Source organism: Danio rerio, chromosome 12 (genome assembly GCF_052040795.2).
Source record: "Danio rerio strain M-AB ecotype USA chromosome 12, GRCz13ab, whole genome shotgun sequence".
In the NCBI taxonomy this organism is placed as follows: domain Eukaryota; kingdom Metazoa; phylum Chordata; class Actinopteri; order Cypriniformes; family Danionidae; genus Danio; species Danio rerio.
The window spans coordinates 35425764-35450231 of NC_141032.1; the positions used below are offsets into that span (position 1 = coordinate 35425764).

Consider the following 24468-nt stretch of genomic DNA (forward strand, 5'->3'; position numbering starts at 1 on the left):
CTTTGGAGGGTGAAACACACATCGCCGGTAGCCTGCAGTGACACGAGTCTTTTTATTAACCAATGTCGCACTATAGGACATGACCAGCATGCTCCATTCCTCACGTGTTGAGTATTTCTAGCTCCTGGCCCACTCAACCAATTACCACAAAACACATTTTAATGACTTTTTTCTCCTTTTTTCAAACCTGTGATGAAGTGTTCAAAGAGATCTACACACTGTCAGTTTCTACCTAGACATGTCTGCATTCTCAGATCAATTAGTTCTCTATCTTGTCTCTCTATCTATTGTGTCTTTATTATTGTAGTAAAAAATTAATAAATTAATTGTAAATTTGGTCAAACAATTTTGCATCATCGCGTCACTCTTCTTTGAGCTCTGTTTTACAGTACAGTTCTGTTTACTGTCATGTTTACTACAGGAAATTGTAAAGAAATGTAAAATAATGGAAGGAAGGAAGACATTGAACGGCATCAAATGAAGTGAAGCTGTTTCTCAATACCATGTATGCAAAATTCGGACTTGCATCCGCTGGAAGTCGGGTTCTTCTTCAAATAGAACGGCAGTGTACTTTATAACGTCTGTTACATTTACAGTATATGAAGTTATACAGTTTGGGGACTGTTATTTCGCTTTTGCTAGTTGGATTTTGTGTTTATAGGATACGCGGGTTGGCTGTTATGGGTGTCAGTCATTCGGGACATGACTTGTAATGACGCAAATGAGAAGAGCCCTAATCGTTGCGCTGCAGGATGGTGGGACACTATATGAGGAAAGCGTTACATCAGTTTGGGATAGCTGGCATTACGTGTGAACATTGACATTTGTTTTCTGTCTGTGTTTCTTCCCGTTTTGCTTTGATCCACCATTGTTTGATTAACTTTTTTTGGTGTGCTTTGTTTGCTATGTAATACTGAAACAGTTATGTTTCAGACTCTTTTGTAAACTCGAGTTTGAACATCGTATCTGTATTATTCTAGATGGAGGAGAGGGAATTGGTAAGCTCTGTCATTTGGTGCACATGCAGCATTCTTTTAGTTATACACACTAGGTTACGGATTTGTGCCACACCTGTAAGTTTTGCTTCGTAAAGAGAGAGTAGGTAAAATACGACAACTTGGACATTGAAGGTATACTTTTCCATTTTTTTTTTTTGTTTTGTTTTTTTTTTATTCTAGGGGAAGAGTTTAATTACCTCACTTACCTCACCATTGATTCATCAGTTTTACTGTACATTAACAATAAAATTACTTAATTATATAAAGAAAACCTTATAATTAATATCATATTAATATTGTAAATCAATATGTTTGATTTAAGAAAACGTAAACATAAATCACCAAAAATGTGAAGTGGAATGGGTATTTATACACAGACTCGTATCTCTGATTACCAGATTTATTAAACCACAATGGATATTATACAATTATAAAGTACATGATATGAGAAAAGGAAATGAAGATAACTTTAAGCAATTAGGTAAACAAAGACAAACATCGTACAACACGGTAACGTTAGCATAATTAAATTATAAAACGTAACAAAATAACACTGCCAAATTAATACACAATGGAGGGCTGTCAACTTTTTCAGCAGAAGTTTGGTAATGCATGGTTCAATTAATCAAATGTATGACGTGAAATGGGAAGGATGTGTCAGGGAAAACAGGGAAGGAAGCCTGTGGGAATGGAGAACCTGCAATAATCCAGTGCAAAGTAAATAAAGCATTAACAATAATAGAAGAAAGACACAAAAACAAGAAGGAAAAAGAAGAAAAAGAAACAATAAAACAAGGCAAGTTGACCAAGGCATGAAAAACAGAAAGGAAGCAAGACAGGAAAGAAAAGGGAAGGAAGTAAAGAGGAGGGGGGAAATGGAATGAAGCATTAAGAGGAAAAAAGCAAAAATGGAAGCAAGGTAAGAAAGGAAACATCCAGGGGGGAAGGCAGAAAGGAAAAAGGAAAGTAAGGCAGGAAGGGAAAAGTGACAGAGGTATCAAGGGAAAAGGGAGAGAAGGCAGGAAAGGAGGAAAATAGAGAACGAAGGCTGGAAGGGAAAAAGGAGAAATGGAAAGGTGTGTCCAGGAAAAAAAAAGAGTGGAGGCTGGAACGAAAGAAGGAAAAAGAGAGGGAAACAAGACATAAAGGAAAACAGGTGGAAGCATTAAGGAAAACAGGATAGGAGGCAGGAATGGGAAAGGGAAAGAAAGTGTGGATGAAAGAAGGACAAAGGATAGAAAAGATAGAAAGAAGCAGATGCAGAAAATGGAAATACAGTAAGCTTAAATAAAATAAAAATCCCCTTTTGTCATGTCAAATGAGCCTAATTGTGAGTTTGTTAGGGTTTCCCTTTCATTTCATTAAACAAATTATTGAAAATAATAAATAAATAAAATGTAACGCCCTCACTTACTCTAGGTCAGAGATGCCCAAAGTTAGGCTCGTGGGCCAAAGTTGTCTCATTGTAACCTTTGATTTGACCCACCATGCCAATTGAGAAGAGAGTGAGAAGGAATAGAGAGGGTTGGGGCGAATGGGAGTAGGGGGTCATTTCTAATTTCACAAAACTTTTTTTTGTTTTTGTTTTATTACTGTGCTTCAGAAAAAGCAAACTGAGAGGAAATGTTTCATTTAAATGTTGTAAATTAATCTGATCTGTCACTCAAAAAATAGAGGACTATACGGAAGTCATTGGTGAGTAAATCAAGCACACTGTAAATTAACAATTACAATTTACTGTAAAATTTACAGTAACTCACTGGTAATTTTGTTTGCAGGTAAGACTATAAATTTACAAGTGCACTGTAAATTATTAAACTACAGTAACATATGGGCAACAATATTGACAGTAAGTTACTGTAAATTTTACAATATTTTTTGCAGTGTGATATTATAATTTACTGTAATTATTTATTAACAGTCAATTATTGAATGTTAAAGAATCATGCTGTATTTGTTCATATAAAACAGTGTTTTCTAGCTATGTTTTAATATGATCAAATAAATAAGGAAATTACCCAAAATGACAACTATATTTACCTTTGGCCCACTAGCCTCAATTAAGGTTGGTTTTTGGCCCTTCATAAGAAAACGTTTGGGCACTCCTGCTCTAGGTCTTTCTATGCAAAAATGATATAAGATCTTTTAGAAATAATATCAGGAAGATTTATATTTTTTTTAAATGTATTTCAATAATACCAGTAGTTGTTAAAAAAAAGTGGTAGCAGTATGGCCTTTCACCCAAACCATGTTATTGTACGGCTGGTGACATGGTGGAACAAACAGAGAGGTTTAGGTCTGTGTGAAAGAGAATAAGTGAGGGAGGGCTGTTTGTTGTCATACTGAATGTGCCGTTGGCTGGTGACACAGCTGCACTGGTCCGGATGACTTCAGAACCCGCTCGCATGTAGCAGGAGGCCAGAATGCGGCTTCTGCAACCTCCCTAACACAACGCATCCACCCCCTGTGTGCCCGCCCCACATTACCAGCTGTTCCCCGTCGATGCGGCTGAGCGCGGTGCCATGCTGTGCGGCCCGCTACTGCACAGGCTGTGCCAATGGGTATTAGCACTCCTGTGAGAGAGGCCGCGTCCTCCACACCTGTTTCTCTGCAGCGCCGCTCAAATGCCTCCTCCGTCGCTTCCGAGGGTTTACAGTGACTCTCTGTGGGGTGCTGCGTTTGTAGTGCTAAGGTTCTGGTGTAATTTAACTTCTGCAAGCAAGTCCATACAGAGGCTGTTATACCGTCTTAGCAGATGCCTGTTTTTTTTCTGTGCTCTTACAGATCTGTAATAGATCTCTTGATGATGATGAAGAAGCGTAAATGAGCTTGGTTTTGCTCTTTTTAGACACTGCTTATTTGATAATTATTTTTTTAAATTTTAAAAATTAGATTTTTGGGTACATTGTTAGACTGTTAATTTTTTTAACTAACCTAACTAACTAACTTACATGTTATTGAAGCTGCCCCTTTACAGTCTAAGCTGTAAATGTGTTTTACAGTAGCAAGGTCTTTTAGTTGAAAGCAAATTAGCCATACCACAACGTCTTTTCAAAGTGAAATGCCATTTACCACATTTTAATTTTAGAATATGACAATTTTTACAGTAATCTTACTGTAATTGTTAAAAATGTTAACTAGTCACAAATTATTTAACTGACTGTCTCATTTGTGTCCTCAACTACAGTAGCAGTACTTGATTACTTTGATAACCGTAGGATACCGCAAATTCTTAATATGCAGTAAGTTACTGTCAAAGTTTAAAAGGACTTACAATGCAGTGCTTATTAGAGTAGTGAACTGTAAATAATGTATGTGGTATTTTTCAGTACAGTAAATAACTGTAAAATAGTGTCAGTCTAACAGTGTAATATTGCACAGTTTAATATAAAATTGATTGATTGATTGATTGATTGATTGATTGATTGATTGATTGATTGATTGATTGATTGATTGATTGATTGATTGATTGATTGATTGATTCTAAAGTCATACAGAAATTTTTGTGAGGGAAATATCTAAATTTATGTCATCATTCACTGAATAGTTATGAATCGTTTGTGAATCAGATTCATTCAAACCTCATGTTTAACTCACTGAAACAGTAAAACATCAAAGTTTGATCACATTACATGTCTTCTGAAATGTTTTATTGTTATTATTAATCTAAAGTATTATACAATAAAATTCTACTCATTCTCTTGAAAAAGCAAAAAACTGAACTGGAACAAAATTATGAAAAATAAAGTTGCATTTTTGTTCATTTGCCTACGATGAAATTCTTTGTATTATATTTTTATTGAGGCATTCAAAACCATAGGATCATTTAAGTTGGTGGCTAGTCAGAGCTAAGTTTTTAGATCGTGATTGTTAGTTGATCCACAATTTTGAACAAACCATCATAAAAAACTCATGATACTATTGATGAGACATTCATTTTTAGCCTATTTAATTTCCTTTGCGGTTCTCTGTGTGTGCGCAGCATGTTCACTATGTTACATAACTGCCCCCTGCTGGTCATGTCTGTCTTGTGTTAGAACGTTTTGCACGGTAGCACGTCACTCTGCAGCATTGCGTGTGGTTATGTTCATTCGTTCATTCTCAGTGGCCACATCTGTATATTAAAAATTAAGTCACAGCCATATTTCCCTGCAGCCCAAACCGGTTACTCACTGAAGCTAAGTGGGGCTGAGCCTGGTCGGTACCTGGATGGGAGACCACATGGGAAAACTAGGTTGCTGTTGGAAGCGGAGTTAGAGAGGCTAACAGGGGGCGCTCAATCTGTTATCTGTGGGAGTCCAAATGCCCCAATAAAAGTGAAGGGGACACTACACTGTCAGTGGGCTCTGTCTTTTGGATGAGATGTTAAACCGAGGTCCTGACTTTCTATAGTCAACTAAAAATTTACTTCTCGTAAAGAGTAGGGGTGCAACTCCGACGTACTGGCCAAAGTCCCTCTATCGGCCCTTATGATCATGGTCTCCCAAATATCCCCATCCGGCTCTATCACTGTCTCTTCACTCCCCCAATAGCTGGTGTGTGGTGAGCGCACTGGCGCCGTTGTCCTTTGGCTGCCGTCGCATCATCCAAGTGGATACTGCACACTGGTGGTAATGTGGAGAGACCCCTTCATGATTGTGAATTGCTATGATTGCAAATTGTGTAAAGCCATACAATAAATTCGCTATATAAATACGCATTACATTACATTACAAGTCATAATTTACTTAGTCATCACATCCTGTCTTAAATCCTCTCATTTTGTTAGTTAGTTAGACTGAAACAAATGTCAGTTTCAACCCACTGACTGACAGCAATCAACAGTGTTTTTTTTCCACCTTAAACAGATCTGTTGTACGACTTCATAAGTAATATTAGTTTGACAAAACAGTTGTTCAGACTATTTTTCATGCTTTAATGGTTCTTTTCCATCAATTGTTTTGTACTTGAATAGTCCAGTTCATGTCTGAACAATATTTTTTATTCCACATAAAAGATGTACACATTTATAACAGCTAGTTTCAACTGTTGAATTAGCTGATTTTTAAATAACATGACCTATGATTCACCCAGTTAGTTGAAGTTTGATATTTGTTAGTGAAGCATTTTAGCAGTAACAACAACAATAAGAGCATTTATAGCTTGCCTCTTGCTCATCCAACTACTATCCAGACATAATTTTATGGTCACAATATTGTTTTTATAGTTATCTATTTGGACAACCAATGAAAGAAAATCTGTTTTCCTTCAGCTGCACGTAGATCTCTTGTTAGCAATTTAATCCTCTTTTATTAACAGTTTTATTTTCTTCGTTTGTCCTCAGATAACTTAGCTTAGCTAGCGAGAGATAGGATTGAAACCTAACACTTATTTTAAGTGTTTTTTTTCTCCTTCATATGTAAATTGAGGTGGGAGGGAGCTAAAAGAAGTATATGAAGAGAACGAGTGCGCGTGGTCTCTGGAGGGAAGTTGAATTACCTGCGAGGGTGAGGATAAATCAACACGGGCACGAGAAAGAAAATTTACGCGTCATGGTTGATTGATATTATAGAGCTGCTGGATTGTAGGAGGCATCTCCTCTGTGTCGGAGTCCTTCAACAGCTCCCCCGTTCCTTCCTCTCCTCCTCCGCCTTCTCTCTTCCCATTTTCTCCTCGAAACGCCGGATGGGCTTGTTCACTTATTCCCGCTCTTATTTACTGAGTGTTCAGGGAGAAAAATGAAGTTTATGGTAATAGGGCTGTGTCAGGCAGGCCAAGGTGCGTTGTTTCCATCTGGGTGCTCTCTCTCTCGCTCTTCCTCTTTCTCTCCGTCTCCATCTTTCTCTCTCTCCATTTCCACCTGATACCCACTGTCTGTTCGGATCCCTTTCTTTTTCACTCAGTTTTCATAATATTTTACAACCTCCGCGATCAGCTTTAACATTCATGGGCTGATGAGATTGACTGGGCTCTCAGCGACTCCAGGAGTCGACATGAAAAAATAATAATCGTGACTTACAAATTAACCCTGAACTCTCTTTCCTGTTTGATTTCAGCTTTTTCAGAGCAGAAAAATTATGATTGTCTTAAATTTTTTATAGGTTAATGAAATTTTTATTGGCATGAAAATGTCATTCACTGTTACAATAGCTTTTATACCCAAAAAATATTTGTAGGCTTATTTAGAACAAGACCCTGGAGTGCATGACTTTTTTAAGGACAACTATGCAACCCAAAAATTTTATTTATTTTTTTGCCACTTTTATTTAAAGCAGGTTATAAAAGTTTATATATAATAATAATAATACATATTATATTATATTATATTATATTATATTATATTATATTATATTATATTATATTATAATATATATAATAGATACAGGTCAGAATTAGTATTTTGTTGAATTTTTTCAAGAATATACACTCACCGGCCACTTTATTAGGTACACTTGTCCTACTGCTTGTTAATGCAAATATCTAATCAGCCAATCATATGGCAGCAACATAATACATTTAGACATGTAGACATGGTCAAGACGACCTAATGCAGTTCAAACATAGCATCAGAATGGGGACGAAAGGTGATTTAAGTGACTTTAAATAGGGCTTGTTTGTTAGTGCCAGAGGAGCTGGTCTGAGTATTTCAGAAACTGCTGATCTACTGGGATTTTCACACACAATTATATCTAGGGTTTACAGAGAATGGTCCAAAAAACAGAAAATATCCAGTGAGTAGCAGTTCTGTGGGCACAAATGCCTTGTCGATGCCAAAGCTCAAAGTAAATTGGTCAGACTGGGTCGAGCTGATAGAAAGGCAACAGTAAGTTTGTAACCACTCGTTACAACCGAGGTATGTAGAAGAGCATCTCTAAATGTACAACACGTCCAGCTTTGAGGCAGATGGGCCACAGCAGCAGAAGACCACACCAGGTGCCACTCTTGTCAGCTAAAAATAAGAAACTGAGACTACAGTTCACACAGACTCACCAAAATTGGACAATAGAAGATTGGAAAAATGTTGCCTGGTCTGATGAGTCTCAATTTCTGCTGTGACAGTCGGATGGTAGGGTCAGAATTTGGCATAAACTACTTGAAAGCTTGGATCCATCCTGCCTTGTATCAACAGTTCAGGCTGTTGGTGGTGTAATGGTGTGGGGGATATTTTCTTGGCACACTTAGACTAAAATCTCTAAGGAATATTTTCAGTACCTTGTGGAATCCATGCCATGAAGGATTAAGGCAGCTCTAAAGGCAAAAGAAGGTCCAACCCGGTACTAGTAAGGTGTACCTAATAAAGTGGCCAGTGAGTGTATATCACACTGAATGTTGATGGGGACATAATTTCACACTATTTAGACAATATATTTACAAAAAAATCTTTGAAACTGAATTAAATGTTTTCTATGTACTGTGTATATACTGTTTATATTTTAAAATATTAATTCTGTTTATATTAATGCAAATATTAATTACATTGTCCACAACCATTTTATATTTAAATTATTTTAATTTGATTTTTGCATTTTTTTTTTTACATTTCATTTTTTGTCAGCAAAATTTATATTTATCTGTATATTTTAAATGTAAAAACAAATGTAATGAAAAAGTTGAGCGAAATGTAATAAATAGATTTTAGTAAAAAAAAAATTAAGTACATTATCATTGTGTGAATGTAAGGTGGTTGCTAAATGAATGTTATATATAATAAACATGCATTATCTGCAAAAAAAGCCAATGGAAAAAATCATTTATGGTGTGGATACAAGTGTGTGTATAATGTATAAACTGTTGTAATATGCACTATAATACTCCTGGGTACACTTAGCAGTCATCTCGATATGTTTTCACAATTTAAACAAAGCGAGGAGATTTTCCCTCGGCGATCTTGCAAATGAAACTTTGAAAACCTTGTACCATGTTTCATATATGGTGAAGCATTGTTTCTACCGAGTGAGTTGCCCATCGGTGCACCACAGCTTCAATAAATCAGACACGTGTGTTCCCCAGAAATGCAAATGTTGGTAAGCTTAAATTTCATCAGGCATAAAGTATACCTCAGTGCCACAGATAAGTAAACCAGAACAAGCCGGATTGCTTTGGTGAGTTGCATTTCCAGGATGACGTCAGAAAACTCTACTGTACGTCTTCAGAATGAATCCCGAGGTGGCGAAGTCACTTTAGACTTTCACTGTTAAGATATTGTACGCACACATGGACTGTGCTTTTCGCCAGTCTCTCTCCTCACCTCAAAGGCATGCAGAGTCTCTGAAGTTTTTTTTTTTTTTTTTTTGGAGGGCGAGGAGAAGAGAAAAGACTGTGTGATGGAGAGTATGATGGAGCAGCAGAGGAGGCCGATGGAGCGCTGTCTCAGTGCGCTGCCCGAATGATGGATGAACTTTGAACAGATTTGCTCAACATTAAAAGGGTCGGGAGGCCCCTGGGCCTGTAAGGCAGTGGGCAAGAGAGCGAGAGAGAGAAAGAGAGAAAGAGAGATGAGAAATAGTGGCACGCGCCGTGCTCTCTGTTTATGGGTGCTACTTTTGAATTTTGCAGCCCCATCGCCAACAGCAAGCCACGCCAATATTTCAGGTGCGGGGGTGACAGAGAGCACAGTGGGAAACGATATTATGTAGGGATATTAGAGTAATTCTCCTTGGGTTGGCTCGCCATTGCTGCCCTGTCCCTCAGGTGCTCTAATGTCATCTAATCCCATTCTAGTAGTGCTGGAGTCTTAAACCTGGAAACTTCACACCTTTACATTGAGATTAATGCCTGGGGGACACATTACATGTGCTCGCTCATTCTGTGGTATTAAAAATGTAGACCTTCTCTGAGGCTCAAGCTTTTTTTAGTTATACTGTTACTGGCATTACTATAAAACTGATTTTCAAAACAATTTTGGCGGAGTTTGAACACCCGCCATTCAAAGAGTTAAAGTGCATTCATGCCCACCCCCTTTTCAGCAGAGCTGGTTACAGATGACATTTTACCATACATTTTTCCCATAAAGATTTTTTGAAAGTTTTTTGGAGAGTTATAAACCAGCCTCATCATTCACAACAATACAAACTTTGACTTGAGGCAAAGAAATCAAAGAAAAATAAGAAAAATACAAAAAACAAGAGAGTTTGAGGATGGTAGAGTGTATGGCTAATGAACTTAATGATGGAAAGAACAATAATTCAATTCAATTCAATTCAGCTTTATTTGTGTAACGCTTTTACTATGTAGATTGTCAAAGCAGCTTCACATAAATGGTCATAGTAACTGGAACAGTGTAGTTCAGTTTTTAGTGTTTAAGTTCAGTTTAGCTCAGTTCAGTGTGATTTAATCATTACTGAGAGTTCAAACACTGAAGAGCAAATTCATCGATGCGTAGCTCTACCAATCCTGAACCATGCGAGCCAGTGGCGACAGTGGAGAGGGAAAAAAAAACTTCACCTGATGGGAGTGAAGAAAAAAAACCTTGAGAGAACCAGACTCAGTTGGGCACGACCGTTTTAATTTCTCCGCTGGCCAAAAGTCTTGTGCAGAGCTTCAGTCACCGCGGTGGAGGCTGGAAGATGGCCTATAATAATAAATGCTGATTTATACTTCTGCGTCAAACGCCGGCGTATGCTACGGCGCTGACGCATAGCCCTTCCCGTGGCCATCGCCGTCACTGACATGCACCTCTCAAAAAATGTAACTACACGTCGCAACGACGCGTAGCGTTTGCTCTGTGATTGGTCAGCTTGGTAGCGCTGACGAGTCTGGGCGGGACCGAGAGCCGCGCGAATGGCGCGAGCAATTGTTTACAAGTGTGGAGTACCGTGAAGGAGCTCCGGATGGAAAGTTTTGTTTTGTGTTTACCTCATAGTTAAAGTTGTTGCACGTCCGCAGGTTCCTGCCTCAAAATGAGCGAGTTTGAGCCACTTGTACATTCCGAAGTGTTCAGGAAAAGCAAAAAAGCAGAGAAGAAACTCGACACAGAGGAACATTAACACCTCACTGCCCACTAGCGTTTCGGAAGTGTTAATGCAGACTGACAGAGACAGTGCGCAGAAGTATAAATGCACAGCCACGCGCGTTGCCTGCGCCGTGGGTTACGCCGGTCACTTGACGCAGAAGTATAAATCAGGCTTAATCCTGTTAAATATTGTGAATAACATAATTAACACTGTAGGATTATACAGATGCGGTCATTCTGACCATTTTTAATATAGTATCTTAATGGGTTTGTTACAATAAATCCCATAACTAGTCCTCTGACTTTTCCTAAATGTGTGTATATTTCATTCTAACATTCATTCAATCAATCTTTCATTTTCTTTTTGGCTTAGTCCTTTTATTAATCAGCAGTCCTCACAGCGAACTGAACCACCAGCTTATCCAGCATATGTTTTACATAGTGGATGCCCTTCCAACTGCAATACATCACTGGGAAACACCCACACACTCTTACATACCTCATATCTCACATACACTACGGACAATTTAGCTTACCAAATTCACCTATAGCATAAGTCTTTGTTCTGTGGGACAAACTGGAGCACCCGAAGGAAATCCATGTGAATCCATGCAGAACATGCAAACTCCACACAGAAATGCCAACTGACCCAGGCGACTGCGCTACCCACTGTTCTACCATGCCACCTTCATTCTAAAATTGTTATTTAATTAAAATTACAAAACCCAAAAGAGTTTTGAATATCTCATGAGCATAATAGTCAAATTGAGCGGATACATTTCAACATCTGCTACTTTCTTCCTTGCCGTTGAATATGCATGTCTCTGTTGCCTAGCAACATTCTGCTAACAAACACATAACTTTCTAATAGCAAAAGCTTTCTTTCAAACTTCAGAACATTTTCCCTCAGTTGCTCGTCCACTGAGATACGTACCATCGGGGAAGCCTAGTTACTTGTACTAGTTACAGAGTAAATCTCAATAAAAGCTCAGAATAATGTGGCAAATTTTCTGCTTGGTACGGAATGGTCAGTATGACCACCATGACCTCTATGATAGTTATAGAATTCTAGTAGTTCCAGTGTTAATTAAAAATGAGAAAAGTAAAACTGCATTTAATGCTATTAGTTGTATGTAGAAAGAGTATTGAGCTTATTCTGCAATGCGGTAGTGCACTCGTTTTTGCGATTGTTTACAACAATGGTCTCAAATTTAATTCCTGGCTGCAGCTTTGCATAGTTTAGCTTCAACCACCTCCAACTCACACTTGTTTAGTAGTCTCTAAAAGTCTTGAACACCTTGGTTAGTTGGATCAGCTGCGTTTGATTAGGGTTAAACAGAACTGTGAAGAGCTGCGGCCCTCCAGACATCAACTTCAAGATCTATGTTTTAGAATGTTCCAGGACCACCAGCTCTGCACATTGTCCATTTATCCTTAATCAATCACACCTGATTCAGATCATCACCTCATTAGCAGATACTAAAATGTACCTGTAATGGGTGTGACACACAAAGGAAATATCCAAAACATGCAGTGTTGTTGGTCCTCCAGGAACGTGGTTGTGAAACACTGTTTTAGAACTTCCGATTCAGATGGCAATATAAAAAATTACAAGGAAAAATAAATGGCTGAAAACAATCAAACTACTTGCTCTGCAAGCGTGTTCAAGACTATACTTAAAAAGTATAATAGTGTTATAAGAAATATCAGTGGAAGAGAATGATTGAAAGTGAATGACCGGATGTCTTGAGCTAAACTATTCCAATGACTGCACCCGCTCGTACGTGAACAATAAAGTCAATATGTTATACTATAATATTTAAAATATTTTGATGAAAGAAACAGAATAACTTAACAAAACCAAAATGATTTTCTTTCTACAACACTCCCCCACCCTTTTTTTTTTTATTTGTCCTGATTTCCAGGTTCACACTGGAAGTGCCAAACACCAGGATTTCCAAATCAATAATTATCTCCTTCATTTCGACTCATTGCGCAGCCCCTCTCAACTCTAATCGCTTCAAAATACACTCGCACAATAGTGGGCTAATTTACTTACAATTATATTTTCAATTATGCCCTAATAAACCCATTGTACTCTGGGTAATCACAAGTTACCCTTTGAGCTAATGCAATATGGCGCAGTGTGAAGTCAAATTCAATTTCGTGCAGTGAAATGAAAAAATAAGCACATGCTCTCAATCATCATGCCAGAGGTTTATTCATTGTGGACCCCCACTGCTGTTTGGCAAGATGTGAGACAATAAGTACCCAGCAGTCTTGACTAGCGAGCCTCAGGTAGTCATAAGCTACTGCTATACTGTATAATGGTGTGTTGAATATGATGGAACTTCCCTTTCTCGTGTTGCAGTAAAGCGGCGGATTGGTACGTCATCCTGCAAGATTTTCAGCTTTGTTTGGACTGTTACAGGTAATGTGGTTGGACAGCCATTGCCTTATGCAATGCTCATGACCTCAACGTGAACTGGCTGCTGCAGAAACTCAATGGAGCACGAGAAGGAAAAATGGTGGTGCTGTGAAGCTGATTCATGGTGTTTTGGTGGTTTCAAGCTGAGGTCTAATTCTGTCAGATACACCAACGTGAATGAACGGGGTTCAGTGTTTTATAGTAGTAATGGAAAGTCTGAGTCAAGAGTCAGTTACGGATTTGATCTGTGAACTGGTTAAAACAACTGATTCAGCTTTTCTTTTATGCCGTGATGTCACTGAGTTGTTTTTCAAATAGGGGAACTTTTAGTCTTTTAGAATTAATTTTAAAATGTATAGTAAATGTTTCAATTGTTTTAAAGATACAATTTAGTAACTTTAATGGAACTTTAAATTAAATTAAATGAACGTAAAAATACAGGTGAATACAGTGAATAGTAAATTTAGTTAATTGGTTTAAGAAGCATTCATTAAAAAAAACATGATGTTTACAGAAAATATAAACAAGAAAAATAAATATAATGCATAAAAAAAGATTAAATGAAAAAACGGATTCTTTATTGTTTTTTTAAACACACATTATATATATATCCATATATATATATGCAGTGCAATATGGCTATATATCGGCATTGGTGGGAGGTGTGCCTTAGTGTCCTACCAGTGATGTTATATCCATATCGCACTGCTACGAGTGTCGTATTGCATTTATAAAACAATTTGACGGCATAATCGTGTATATAAAAAAAGAAAATCAGACATGGAGACTCTAAAAATAATTTTGTATGAGGATCTACTTTCTTCCGCCATTCCTTCACATCTACAGCTGATGTCAGAACTACAGAAAACTTTGCTACTTCACAAACGTCACTTTAGAGCTAGTATTTAAATGAATCTCTAGCATAATGTCTAAAGTGATGAAAAACAGGTGATTTTGCTCACATTTTAAGATTATAAAGCTGAACGGCATATGAGTAAAATATCATCAGTCTAGAGAGATTTCCCAGTACTTCTCTGTTGCAATCGAGAATCACAATAATTAAAACCAAAAAATCCAAAGCACCTCAAACACTGATAGTTTACTGTTGTTTTTGCGATAAGGAAAAACGCTAACATGCGGGCATTTTTTTCTGTTTACTAAACTTGTATGCAGTAACAAAAACAGGAGACTTATTAAAAACAAACAGATGACCAACCAAAAAGTGATTCAGGATTATAAAAAGGATTATATTGAAAATACGCCCATCTTGTCTCCTCTAAGAACTTATTATGCGGTCTCTGTCGCCATCTTGAGGATAGACAGTGTCAACCGTCGAATGCATTCTGACGTGCTGTATCTCAAAAATTATTAATATTTAAATAGGCACGGTTCTTATAAATAAACTGCATAGATGAAATTTAAACAAATACATTATCACCTAAAAAGCCTCAAAAGTATGTTGTCCAACAGCTGCAATATTTGTCAAACTGTAGTGAGTTTATTGATCTGCTGTCACTCTATGTGGGTGGAGTAATACAGAAGGGTGTGGTGGCTGTACGAGTTCTGATATTGCAGAATATCGCACAGCTATCAGTATATGTTATGTTTTGTTTTGTTTTTTGTGAGTGGGTCACAGAGGACAATTACGCTTTTGAACGTGGACACGTTATCTAATACTTGTTAAAAACCAGAGAGCAGTGTTTCATACCCAGTTTGGTCAGATGTTAGCGGAAATGTAAGTTGTGCAATCACCTCAAGTCTGAAGAGAAACATTTGACTTTCTTCTTTGCTATTGTTCCACTTTGCAGAGGATAAGCACCTTAGGGGACGAGGGTAGAAGAATGCCTAATGTGGCAGCCCCCTGTCAGGATCCAGACCCTTTGATTCCCCATTTCAAACGCCGACTCTACCAGCCAGGGACGGCGCATGTGAAAGTCACTTTCCAATAGACATCCACTGGCTTTTTTTTCTTCTTCTTCTTTTTGCATGCTCTTGTTTTACGTGCATCCAGAGCTCCTTGGGACTTCATAGCTTTTCATGACCGTTTGTATTTTGAATGCATCAGACATGCTCTTTTGTCCCTCAATGCTGTATGTAAAACCACCTAACATTGCCCCCTTCAAGCCCTCCAATAGCATCTTTTGTGCTGGGCTTTTTGCATTGTATCAGTAAACAAGACGTTCTCTGTCACGGGGAGGTTGAAAAAAAGAGTTCAAACCATCTTTGAAGTTACAGCCGTGCCGCTTTGAAGTTCTCAATGTCACAGGGCATTTAAGTTCTCATAAGGATGAGTTAGAAAAAAAAAAATGAAGTCGGAAAAAAATCTCAGACTTCCCGGTGAACTTCGGAGAGGCATCTTTACGGATATGATAAACGACATGACAGATATGATAAAACACCTCTGTGCTCATTTGCACAGCAGAACATGAAAACTGCAAGGGTACGGCCAACACACGCCTGCACTGATCGACATATATGTATGCTAAATAATTGATTATGAAGATTTTATCTGAGGAAATCTGCCAAAATGCATCTCAGGGGAAGTTTTATTGCTCACGGGTTGCTCTTTTATAGCTCAGGTGACTTATAGGAGAACTTGGTTATGTTTAATTGGAATGTCTGCTTTGTGTTTTATGAAGCATCATAAAAAAAGAAACAAATAAGACAATTGTTGGCATACAGTGAAAACAAGCTACTGTATGAGAGTCTGAAAGCAAATTCTGGGGTTGTTCTTGGAGGAACTGGATGAGAAATATTTGAATTTGTGATGAAATCTCTTTTGTAGCACATGTTGAGACATTGCTGAGAATACAATGATTGTCCTAATTTACCTTCATTGTCATAGGAAACTTGCATTCTTAAAAAAATAAAGAAGTATTTCTACAGCGCTGGCATTTTTTTGGTAATTTATGCTGGTGTTCTAGTCCAGGCTCATGAAAAAAAAATATGACCATGTATATTTATTATTTATGTATTTCCAAAAGTGCATATTATATTATAAATGATATTATATGTACAGTTGCACTAAAATGCATCCCCAGTTTCTCACAAACAGATAAATGTAACAGACTAAACCTTACCCTAAACCAAACTGAAGTTAAAGAAAAAAAATGATAAAAATTTATTGCTAAAGCAACCATGTCATTCAGGGCAACGTTCTGTGGCGCAGCAGGTAGTGCTGTTGCCTTACAGCAAGAAGGTGGCTGGTTCCAGCCTCTGCGTTTCTGTGTGGAGTTTGCATGTTCTCCCTGTGTTTGTGTGGGTTTCCTCCGGGTGCTCCGGTTTCCCCCACAGTCCAAAGACATGCGGTACAGGTGAATTGGGTAGGCTAAATTGTCCATAGTGTATGTGTGTGTTTAAATAAGTACGTGTGGATGTTTCCCAGAGAAGGGTTGTGGCTGGAAGGGAATCCGCTGCGTAAAAAAAACGTGCTGGATAAGTTGGCGGTTCAATCCACCGTGGCAACCGCGGATTAATAAAGGGATTAAGCCGACAAGAAAATGAATGAATGAACCATGTCATTCATACTGGTTTTTCCATGGATGAGTAACTTTGATGAAAATTTGATTGTATATATATATATATATATAGTTTACTGTAGTAAAGAATAAAGTATACTATGGTAATTAATTACTATTAGTTAGTAATAGTTACTATATATATATATATATATATAAATATATATATATATATATATATATATATATATATATATATATATATATATATATATATATATATATGTGTGTGTGTGTGTGTGTGTGTGTGCGTGCGTGTGTGTGTGTGTGTGTGTGTGTGTGTGTATTATACAAAGAATGTTTATTCCTAAATATTTCACTTTACAATAAATTACTCTAGTATTTTAAAAGTGTAACACCTGGTTTTATTGGGTTCTTTGTTTTTCCAGTTATATACTATATTTTGTTTCTGTTTAGTGTAGTATATTATTTGCAGTAAATAATTGAGCTGAACAATTATGCCTCAAATGTTTCATTGACAGTTTTATTGATCACTAAGATATGATTGACTTGGACTTAAGTTGCTCCGATTTAAAAATGACTAAAAAAAGGATTTTGGGGTTGTTAAAAATTCAAAAAATGACTAAATAAAATATTTTTTTTATCTGGTGGAAAAGTGTATCGTCTTGGTATTTAAAGTACACTTATTCTTTTTAGATATTCTGGTGTGAAAAAAATAATAATAATAATTTTGCTGCTCAAAATTGTGTTTTTTTAGAATAGAGCCGACATTTAATAGAGCCTGAATGTTGTTGGTGTTTTACTGCTTCTAATGTTACATTTTAGCCAAACACAGCAATCTGTGAAGTTTTGGTATATATTTTTATCAGTCTGCAAAATATCCACTTTTGCTTAAGTTATTTTATGTATTTATTTATTTTCCTATAAGATGTATAGATTCATAAATAAAAGAAAATCAAATCCAGAATGCGTGAACCATCCTGGCTCACATCCACGATGTACTTTCTGTGATTGCGAGTGATTTGTTGTGAGTGTGTGGAGGGGTGTGTTTTGGGCTCGTCACAGCACCTGAATGGCTTTGAAGTAGCGATGTGTGGCTTGATTGATACAGTCTGAAATCTTATGTCATTATGCTCATCCGCACTGATGTTTCTGTGCCAACAGGGATCTTACAGTTGTCCCCGCTGATTGAGTGTCTATACGGCTGCAAATGGAGCTTGTAGAAATGGCAATATGAAAAATCTGAGCTATAACATATTCAGGTTTTACTTGAGCATGTTTATCTATCATGTGTGGAGATCAATTCAATATTTTTGTTTGCACATATTATAGTGGATTTTTAAGACGTGCACCATGTAAAGGTGAGAAGCAATGTAGTGCTATTTTATTACTGTATCAATATTATAGTACTACATTGTATACTGTGATCTCTCCTTTAGTATATACTTGAGTATTATGAGTGTGGACTTGGAATGGACACAAAGACCTTTAGTGCTAATGAGTGTTTGTGGTTGTCCGTTGGTATTACGGTCAGAGTAGGATTTAGTGAAAATGACTGTAGTGAACTCATCTTTATTTCTTTAGCTCACTCAGCTCATTAAGGCTAATGTCTCATCAGTTTCTATTAGCACTGGTAACAGGGTAGTGACTGCACGCTAAGACAAAAGAGCTGAATGAAAAGAAGCCACAGAGATCTGTTTCTTCACCTTAAATTGTACCGTTTCACAGACATTTTGCCAATCACATCTATCTTTAGATACGTGTTCACAAAATAGTGCAGTTTAACCCATGCTGTAGAACGCTCCGTTGTATAAAAAGAACATGTCTGCTCTGTTATATATTTTGTATCTTGTTATTTTTATTTGCATTTTTAACACATTGTGTGGGTTATTGTTGCCATTTTTATATGGCGGCACTTCCCATCATATAAAATATATTAACATAATTTTATTAAATAAATTTGCTTTGTGTAATTGGTAATTGTAATGGTTTGTTTCCGGAAGCGCATGATGCTGGCATGATGACTTATACTTTACTAAATTATTAGTAATTATAATCATAGTTTTAATGTTAACATAAGAAATGTATAGGCTGCATTCATGATCAGCTGTTATACTAATTATTATTATTAGTAGTAGTAGTAGTAGTAGTAACATAATCATTGTTATTGGTTACACTGTAGAAAAATCGATTTTATAATTTTATGTATTTTAAAAGTAAAATAACAGCTATTAAATTACAGAAATTTACCATAAAATAATGAATGTTAAATTACAAAAAAAAATCTGTAATCTGTAAATCTAAAAAAAGAAAATCTGTAATTTTACGGTTTATTTCTGGCAGATGGGGTGCCGAATTTACTGTAAAATAACGGACATTAAATTACAGAAATTTACCGTAAAATAACAGACATTTAATTACAGAAATTTTCTTAAATTTAAATTTCTGGTAAATTTCTGTAATTAAACCTTTGTTATTTTACAGTAAAATTCTGTAATTTAACAGCTGTTATTGTAAGGCTTTTTTTTCAGCACCCCAACTGCCGGAAATGAACCATAAAAATTACTTGTTTTTTTTTTTCAGTGTACATTTCTTTTAATTCAAATTTCTGGTAAATTTCTGTAAATTAACGATCGTAAAAAAATATATTTTTTATTTTTTATTTTTTTTACATTGTAGGTTTGAAGATATGGTTATGTTGCATGTAAATGTACAAAGGTTTTTCTATATAGAGCTTTTATTGTTGTATATATTTTATTAAAATATATAGTAGTTATTTATATATTACTATATATTTATATATTACTACACACTGTAAAAAAACAACATTATTTTACGATTTTTTTCCGGTAGCTGTGGTGCCAGAAAAACACGTAAAATAACAACCATTAAATTACAGAAATTTACAGTAAAATATAGGATGTTAAATGACAGAAATTCACCGGAAATTGAAAATTAAGGAAATTTCTCATTTAACGTCTGTTATTTTACAATACATTTCTGTAACTTAACTTGTAGTTTTTTTTTTCGTCATAAAATAACATGTTTTTTTACAGTGTACTATACATTTCTTTTGAATATATGTTATTACGAAAGTAAGTACATGAAATGTGAAAAGGATACTGTTAAATAAAACATTGCATTATTTTTATTAACAGTAATAGCCTTTGTTTACTTCAAAACGTGTATTTAATTTTATTAGTGATTTCACTAAATAAGGTATAAATGTCCAAAACATTGTTTTTTCATAAATATTCAAAAAAAAAAAAAAAAGCGTTAAATTACAGAAATTTACAAGTAAAATAACAGACGGTAAAGGACAGAAATGCACCGGAAATTTTAATTTAAGGAAATTTCTGTCATATAATGTCTGTTATTTTACAGTACATTTCTGTAACTTAACTGCGTTTACGTTTTTAAAATATTTTACGTCAAAAAATAACAGATTGTTTTTACAGTGTATATATTTCTTCTGAATATACATTGTTACTTCAGTACTGTAAGTACATATAATATGAAAAGGATACTAATTGTGCAAAACATTGGTCTTTCATAGACATTCAGCTTCTGAAAAGTTTCGCTTCCAACAGAAATTTACAGTGCCTGGAAGATAATTTACTGTTTAATTACTAAGTAAACCATAAAACAGACTTAGTGTACAAACCAGCGATTATAACTCTTACCTGAGAGATCAATAAATCAGGAGTAAAGGTCAGGAGTTTTTTATGTTAAAATCAAAACAAAAGTGAATTGCGGCTTTGCTTCTCTCCTCCACCGCATCTCTTGTACCTCATTCCATATATTTCCCACCAAACTGAAAAAGAGCATACTAGAGGTCCACCAAAGGACGTTGTGGATGGGTTTGCGTGGTTGTGTTTGGCGGCTGTAGTGTGCTGCATCAGTGGGGGTTTGCTTTCCCATAATGGGGGCACATCTGGTGCGTCTGCATCCAAAGGGAAACAGATCAACCCCCTAAAGACCCTAAATGAACCCAACACATATCCCAGTCCAACCCAAAGCTGCCGTAGCCTCGGCACATGATTCTGGCATGGGTGGCTATTACATTTAATTCGACTAATTGTTTATTTATAATCGCGTAATATCCAAAGATACACCTGAAATTTTGGTGTTAAGTGGAATCCCCAAAAAAGGCTCTCAATCAGCTTCGGAGATCGGCAATTAATGGGCGAGATCAGCTGTTGTGATGTCATTATACATTCCCTTCATTTTCTACAGTGGGTCTGTTTGATCTTTGAATCCCCCCGGGAGCTCCAGCCTCCTCCCTCTCAGCATCGCTCCCTTCCTCCTCCTGCTCTCCCTCTCGCTCTAGCAGAACCTCCCCTTTTCTCTCTCCGAGGGCTTACATTGGCTTCCGTATGTGTGTGTGTGTGCATGTGTGTAAGAGTGTAAGTGAAAGTGCGCAGCCGAGCCTTGATGACAGAGGGCCCAGGACCATTCAGACGACTCGCACGCCCCGCGTTCAGCCCACCTCCAGAACAGCACAGAGCAAGAGACAGTCCACAGACAGAAGAGCAAAGACAGAATCTGAAAGACTTCTGCTGTAAAACAAAGAAGGAGTGAGGGTTTCAGAGAGAGAGAGAGAGAGAAAGAAAGCGAGGGAGAGATAGAGAGAGAGGATCTCCCAGCTTAATGCGCAAAACGTCCCGCTACCACATGCTGTGCTCAATGGCCAACACAGGCTGTCTTCTGCTCTCCGGCTCAGGGATGCTAACTCACTCTCTCCAGTGTCCCCCTGCGTTCCTCTACCTACCCGAGGTAAGGCAATCCCCGTCCCTCAGTCTTGCGCTCGCTCTTTCTTTTTCTTCTTCTTCTTCTGCTACTTGCGGGTGACACGTGCTAGCATTGTGTTCACCCCCTCCTTCTCATATCCCTCCTCCCTCAAAGCCCTCGGCAGGGGTCATCCCTTCTCTCTTGGCATCTTTTCATTCATGCTGTGACTTTTCTTAGGAGTGTGACTTTAGTTTTTGTACAGTATGATGTTTTTTGTGTGTGTGTGTCGTAGATAGTATAGTAACTTTTTTGTTGTCAGTTGCGCAAGTGTTTTATTTACAAAAATATGCCTTTTGTTTTTTTTTATAAATATAAAAACACATTTTTGGCATTTACCAATTCACACGTTTCTTATTTCAACCACATCAAGTGTGTTTCAGAACTTGCAGATTGTTAAACGACTGTCCGAATGTTGACAGATGTCACCAAATTAGTCGGCTCTAGTAAATGGGGGTTGGCTGACTTTTCTGAAGGTGCTTGGAAAATTGTGTGGCACGTGAGGGGCTGCGGTGATTGTTTTTGGCCGCGCGTGTGCGCTTTACTACAGGCGGCGTGTGCGATGGCAGGCTGCTGCTTTCCTCTAGACGGTGTGTTATTGCTCAGATATAAAGAATGATAAGGCTGTTGAGAGATAACCTGCCTCATGCTGCTACCAAATCGCTCCTCACTCATCACCTTAACAGTCGCTGTCCCGGCAAACACACACACAACACCAGCTGTCCAGGCCTCTGCTGTCCCAACGCCGTTCGCTCTGTGTGTGTACATGTGTGTCTGTGCATACAAATAAGGCGTATTTAAGAATTCCTCCTGTAAATGCTTGCAGCGTCCTCATAATTCCTCATCTGATTTTGAACAGATGTCATCGACAAGGTGTCAGGGCTTGTTTTTGTGTACTGCCGTAATTGATTAGCTGTGAGAAATGTCTTTCAAATATCTGTCATAACGGGCTCGTTGAATTCGAGATGCTTGTAGGAATTTGTTTCAGTTACTGTAGCAATTTCAGATTTTTTTACTGAAGCTAGGAGAGTTAGGAGGAAAAAATTGAAGGAGGGAAATGCAGACTTGTTCTCATCTATCAAATTTAGTATGACTCACTCCCAAATAATACAGACAGATTCAGAAAGAGTTATCGCACCCTCAGGGATTCTGATGGATCCCATTCTTTATTCCTTCTTTTTGCTTTTATTCACCTGCTGAAATGTTAGCCACACACGGCACGTCACATCTTGTAGATTTGTTTCTTGTCTTTGTTCTTTCTGTCATATTCCTCACCTGTGCCTCATCCTAAACTAAAATATATGTCCCAAAAAAATTACACATAGTTACTGCGTTTAAAAAAAAAAGCTCAAAAGAAAGTGTACTATAGAAAAAGTGATCGTAGTCAGTTAATAGTCTCACACAAGTCTAATATTTTAGGAAAAACTATACTCCAAAGTGTGCAGTGTATTGTGTAGTGTTGTTTTTTACATAACAAATTTTATTTAGCAAGTCTTTCTTTACACACACTATTTCTTCGTTAAGTCCACACATTGTACAGCATGTCTGTGAAGTCAATGTGTGTGTGTTTGTGTACAATGTGTTTTGGCGGCCGCCTGTATGCACTAACACTGGTAAATGCTGTTTAGCTGCATTACTGTCTGTTTTCATTGGATTAGGAATTAACCAGGGATCCGAACAGCTTTTGTTTTCCGTTTAACAGCAAAAAGTTTCAGCCGTAGCATTATGGTGCAGCTTCTTTTCCTTTTTTTTCCCCAAGCAAACAGTGTGTTTTTTAACTCTGCGAGCAAAACAATTGCAGAGGCTGAACATGTTTCTTCTTCAGCAGCTTGCTCTGTAACCTCATTTAAACATCAAACCACGGTCTTCATACAGTCTGCTGTTGAAAATACAAAAAGGATTTGTCAGACACCGATGTCAAGTGAGCTGTTAAAAAAAAAAGATATAAAAGAAAATTCTCTTTTACACTCTTCTCTCATTTTTCTTTTTTTTTTTTCACAAAACGTGACCTCTATCTACATTTAATTTAAATTTGGCTGGATAAGATTCCCTCCCTCTCCTTTTATTGCGGCAGAGGCTGGTTCTCAAGTCTTGAGTCAATACGGAGCAGTAAATCTGCTTGTGCAAGCATCTCTCTCTCCCTAGAGGACCGAAAATCTTTACCCATGCTCAGGATAGTTAAACAATTCTCGCTATTGTATGATTTTCTCCTGAGCCATGGAGCTGAATATTACAAGCATATTCTCCTGTGAGTTTTTAGTCATTTCTAGCAGTGGTCGAAGTCATTTTGCAAGTATAACTCCGAAATGCGCACACACACACATAAAATGTGCGTGTGTGCATGTGTGTGTGTGTTTCACATGTTGAATTGTCAGCACAAAAGCTTGCAGGTGGTCTAGAGCTATTGAGAAAGGGCTTTGAAAATCCGCCAGAGAAGAGGGAGCTGGAATAACAAGGATGGAAACATTAAGGAGAGGTGCAGGAAAATGAAATCTATGAATGAGAAGGGATTGAGAGCGAATGCGAACGCTGGGATATAATTGGGCAGGCGTGTAAGTTATACATAGGGAGTGGTTGAAGCACTTTTCTTTTTCTCTCCCATATCATTCTCCACTCCTTACCATGAGCAGATATTTGAAACACACACACACACGCAAGCAAACTGGACTCTCTACACTCCGGCTCGTCGATAGCCGATGACATAATGGGTTGGAAATGGAAGTCAAACCCCAGGGAGCGCAGATCAGCTGACGTCTCAAGCAGATGTTAGTTGAAACACTCTGGGTTTGTGCGGTGGAAAGTAACGACAGCCGCAATGAGGATGAATCTGTATGGCCGGGTGTA

At 37.3% G+C, this 24468-nt stretch overlaps 1 protein-coding gene across 50 annotated transcripts in view; it reads left to right on the forward strand.

Moving 5' to 3' along the window:
* The window catches only part of rbfox3a (RNA binding fox-1 homolog 3a), an 886893-nt gene that overhangs the window by 640394 nt on the left and 222031 nt on the right, over positions 1-24468 (forward strand). For 14 of the 50 annotated variants that reach the window (XM_087276588.1, XM_087276598.1, XM_087276611.1 and 11 more), the window contains exon 1: positions 21273-21612. The exons of the other annotated variants lie outside the window; for them this stretch is intronic. In XM_087276588.1, coding sequence (XP_087132714.1) covers positions 21487-21612 — 126 coding nt within the window. In that variant the 5' untranslated portion in view covers positions 21273-21486. Of the gene's footprint in view, positions 1-21272; positions 21613-24468 lie in introns of those variants that run through there. 50 annotated transcript variants of the gene reach the window in all.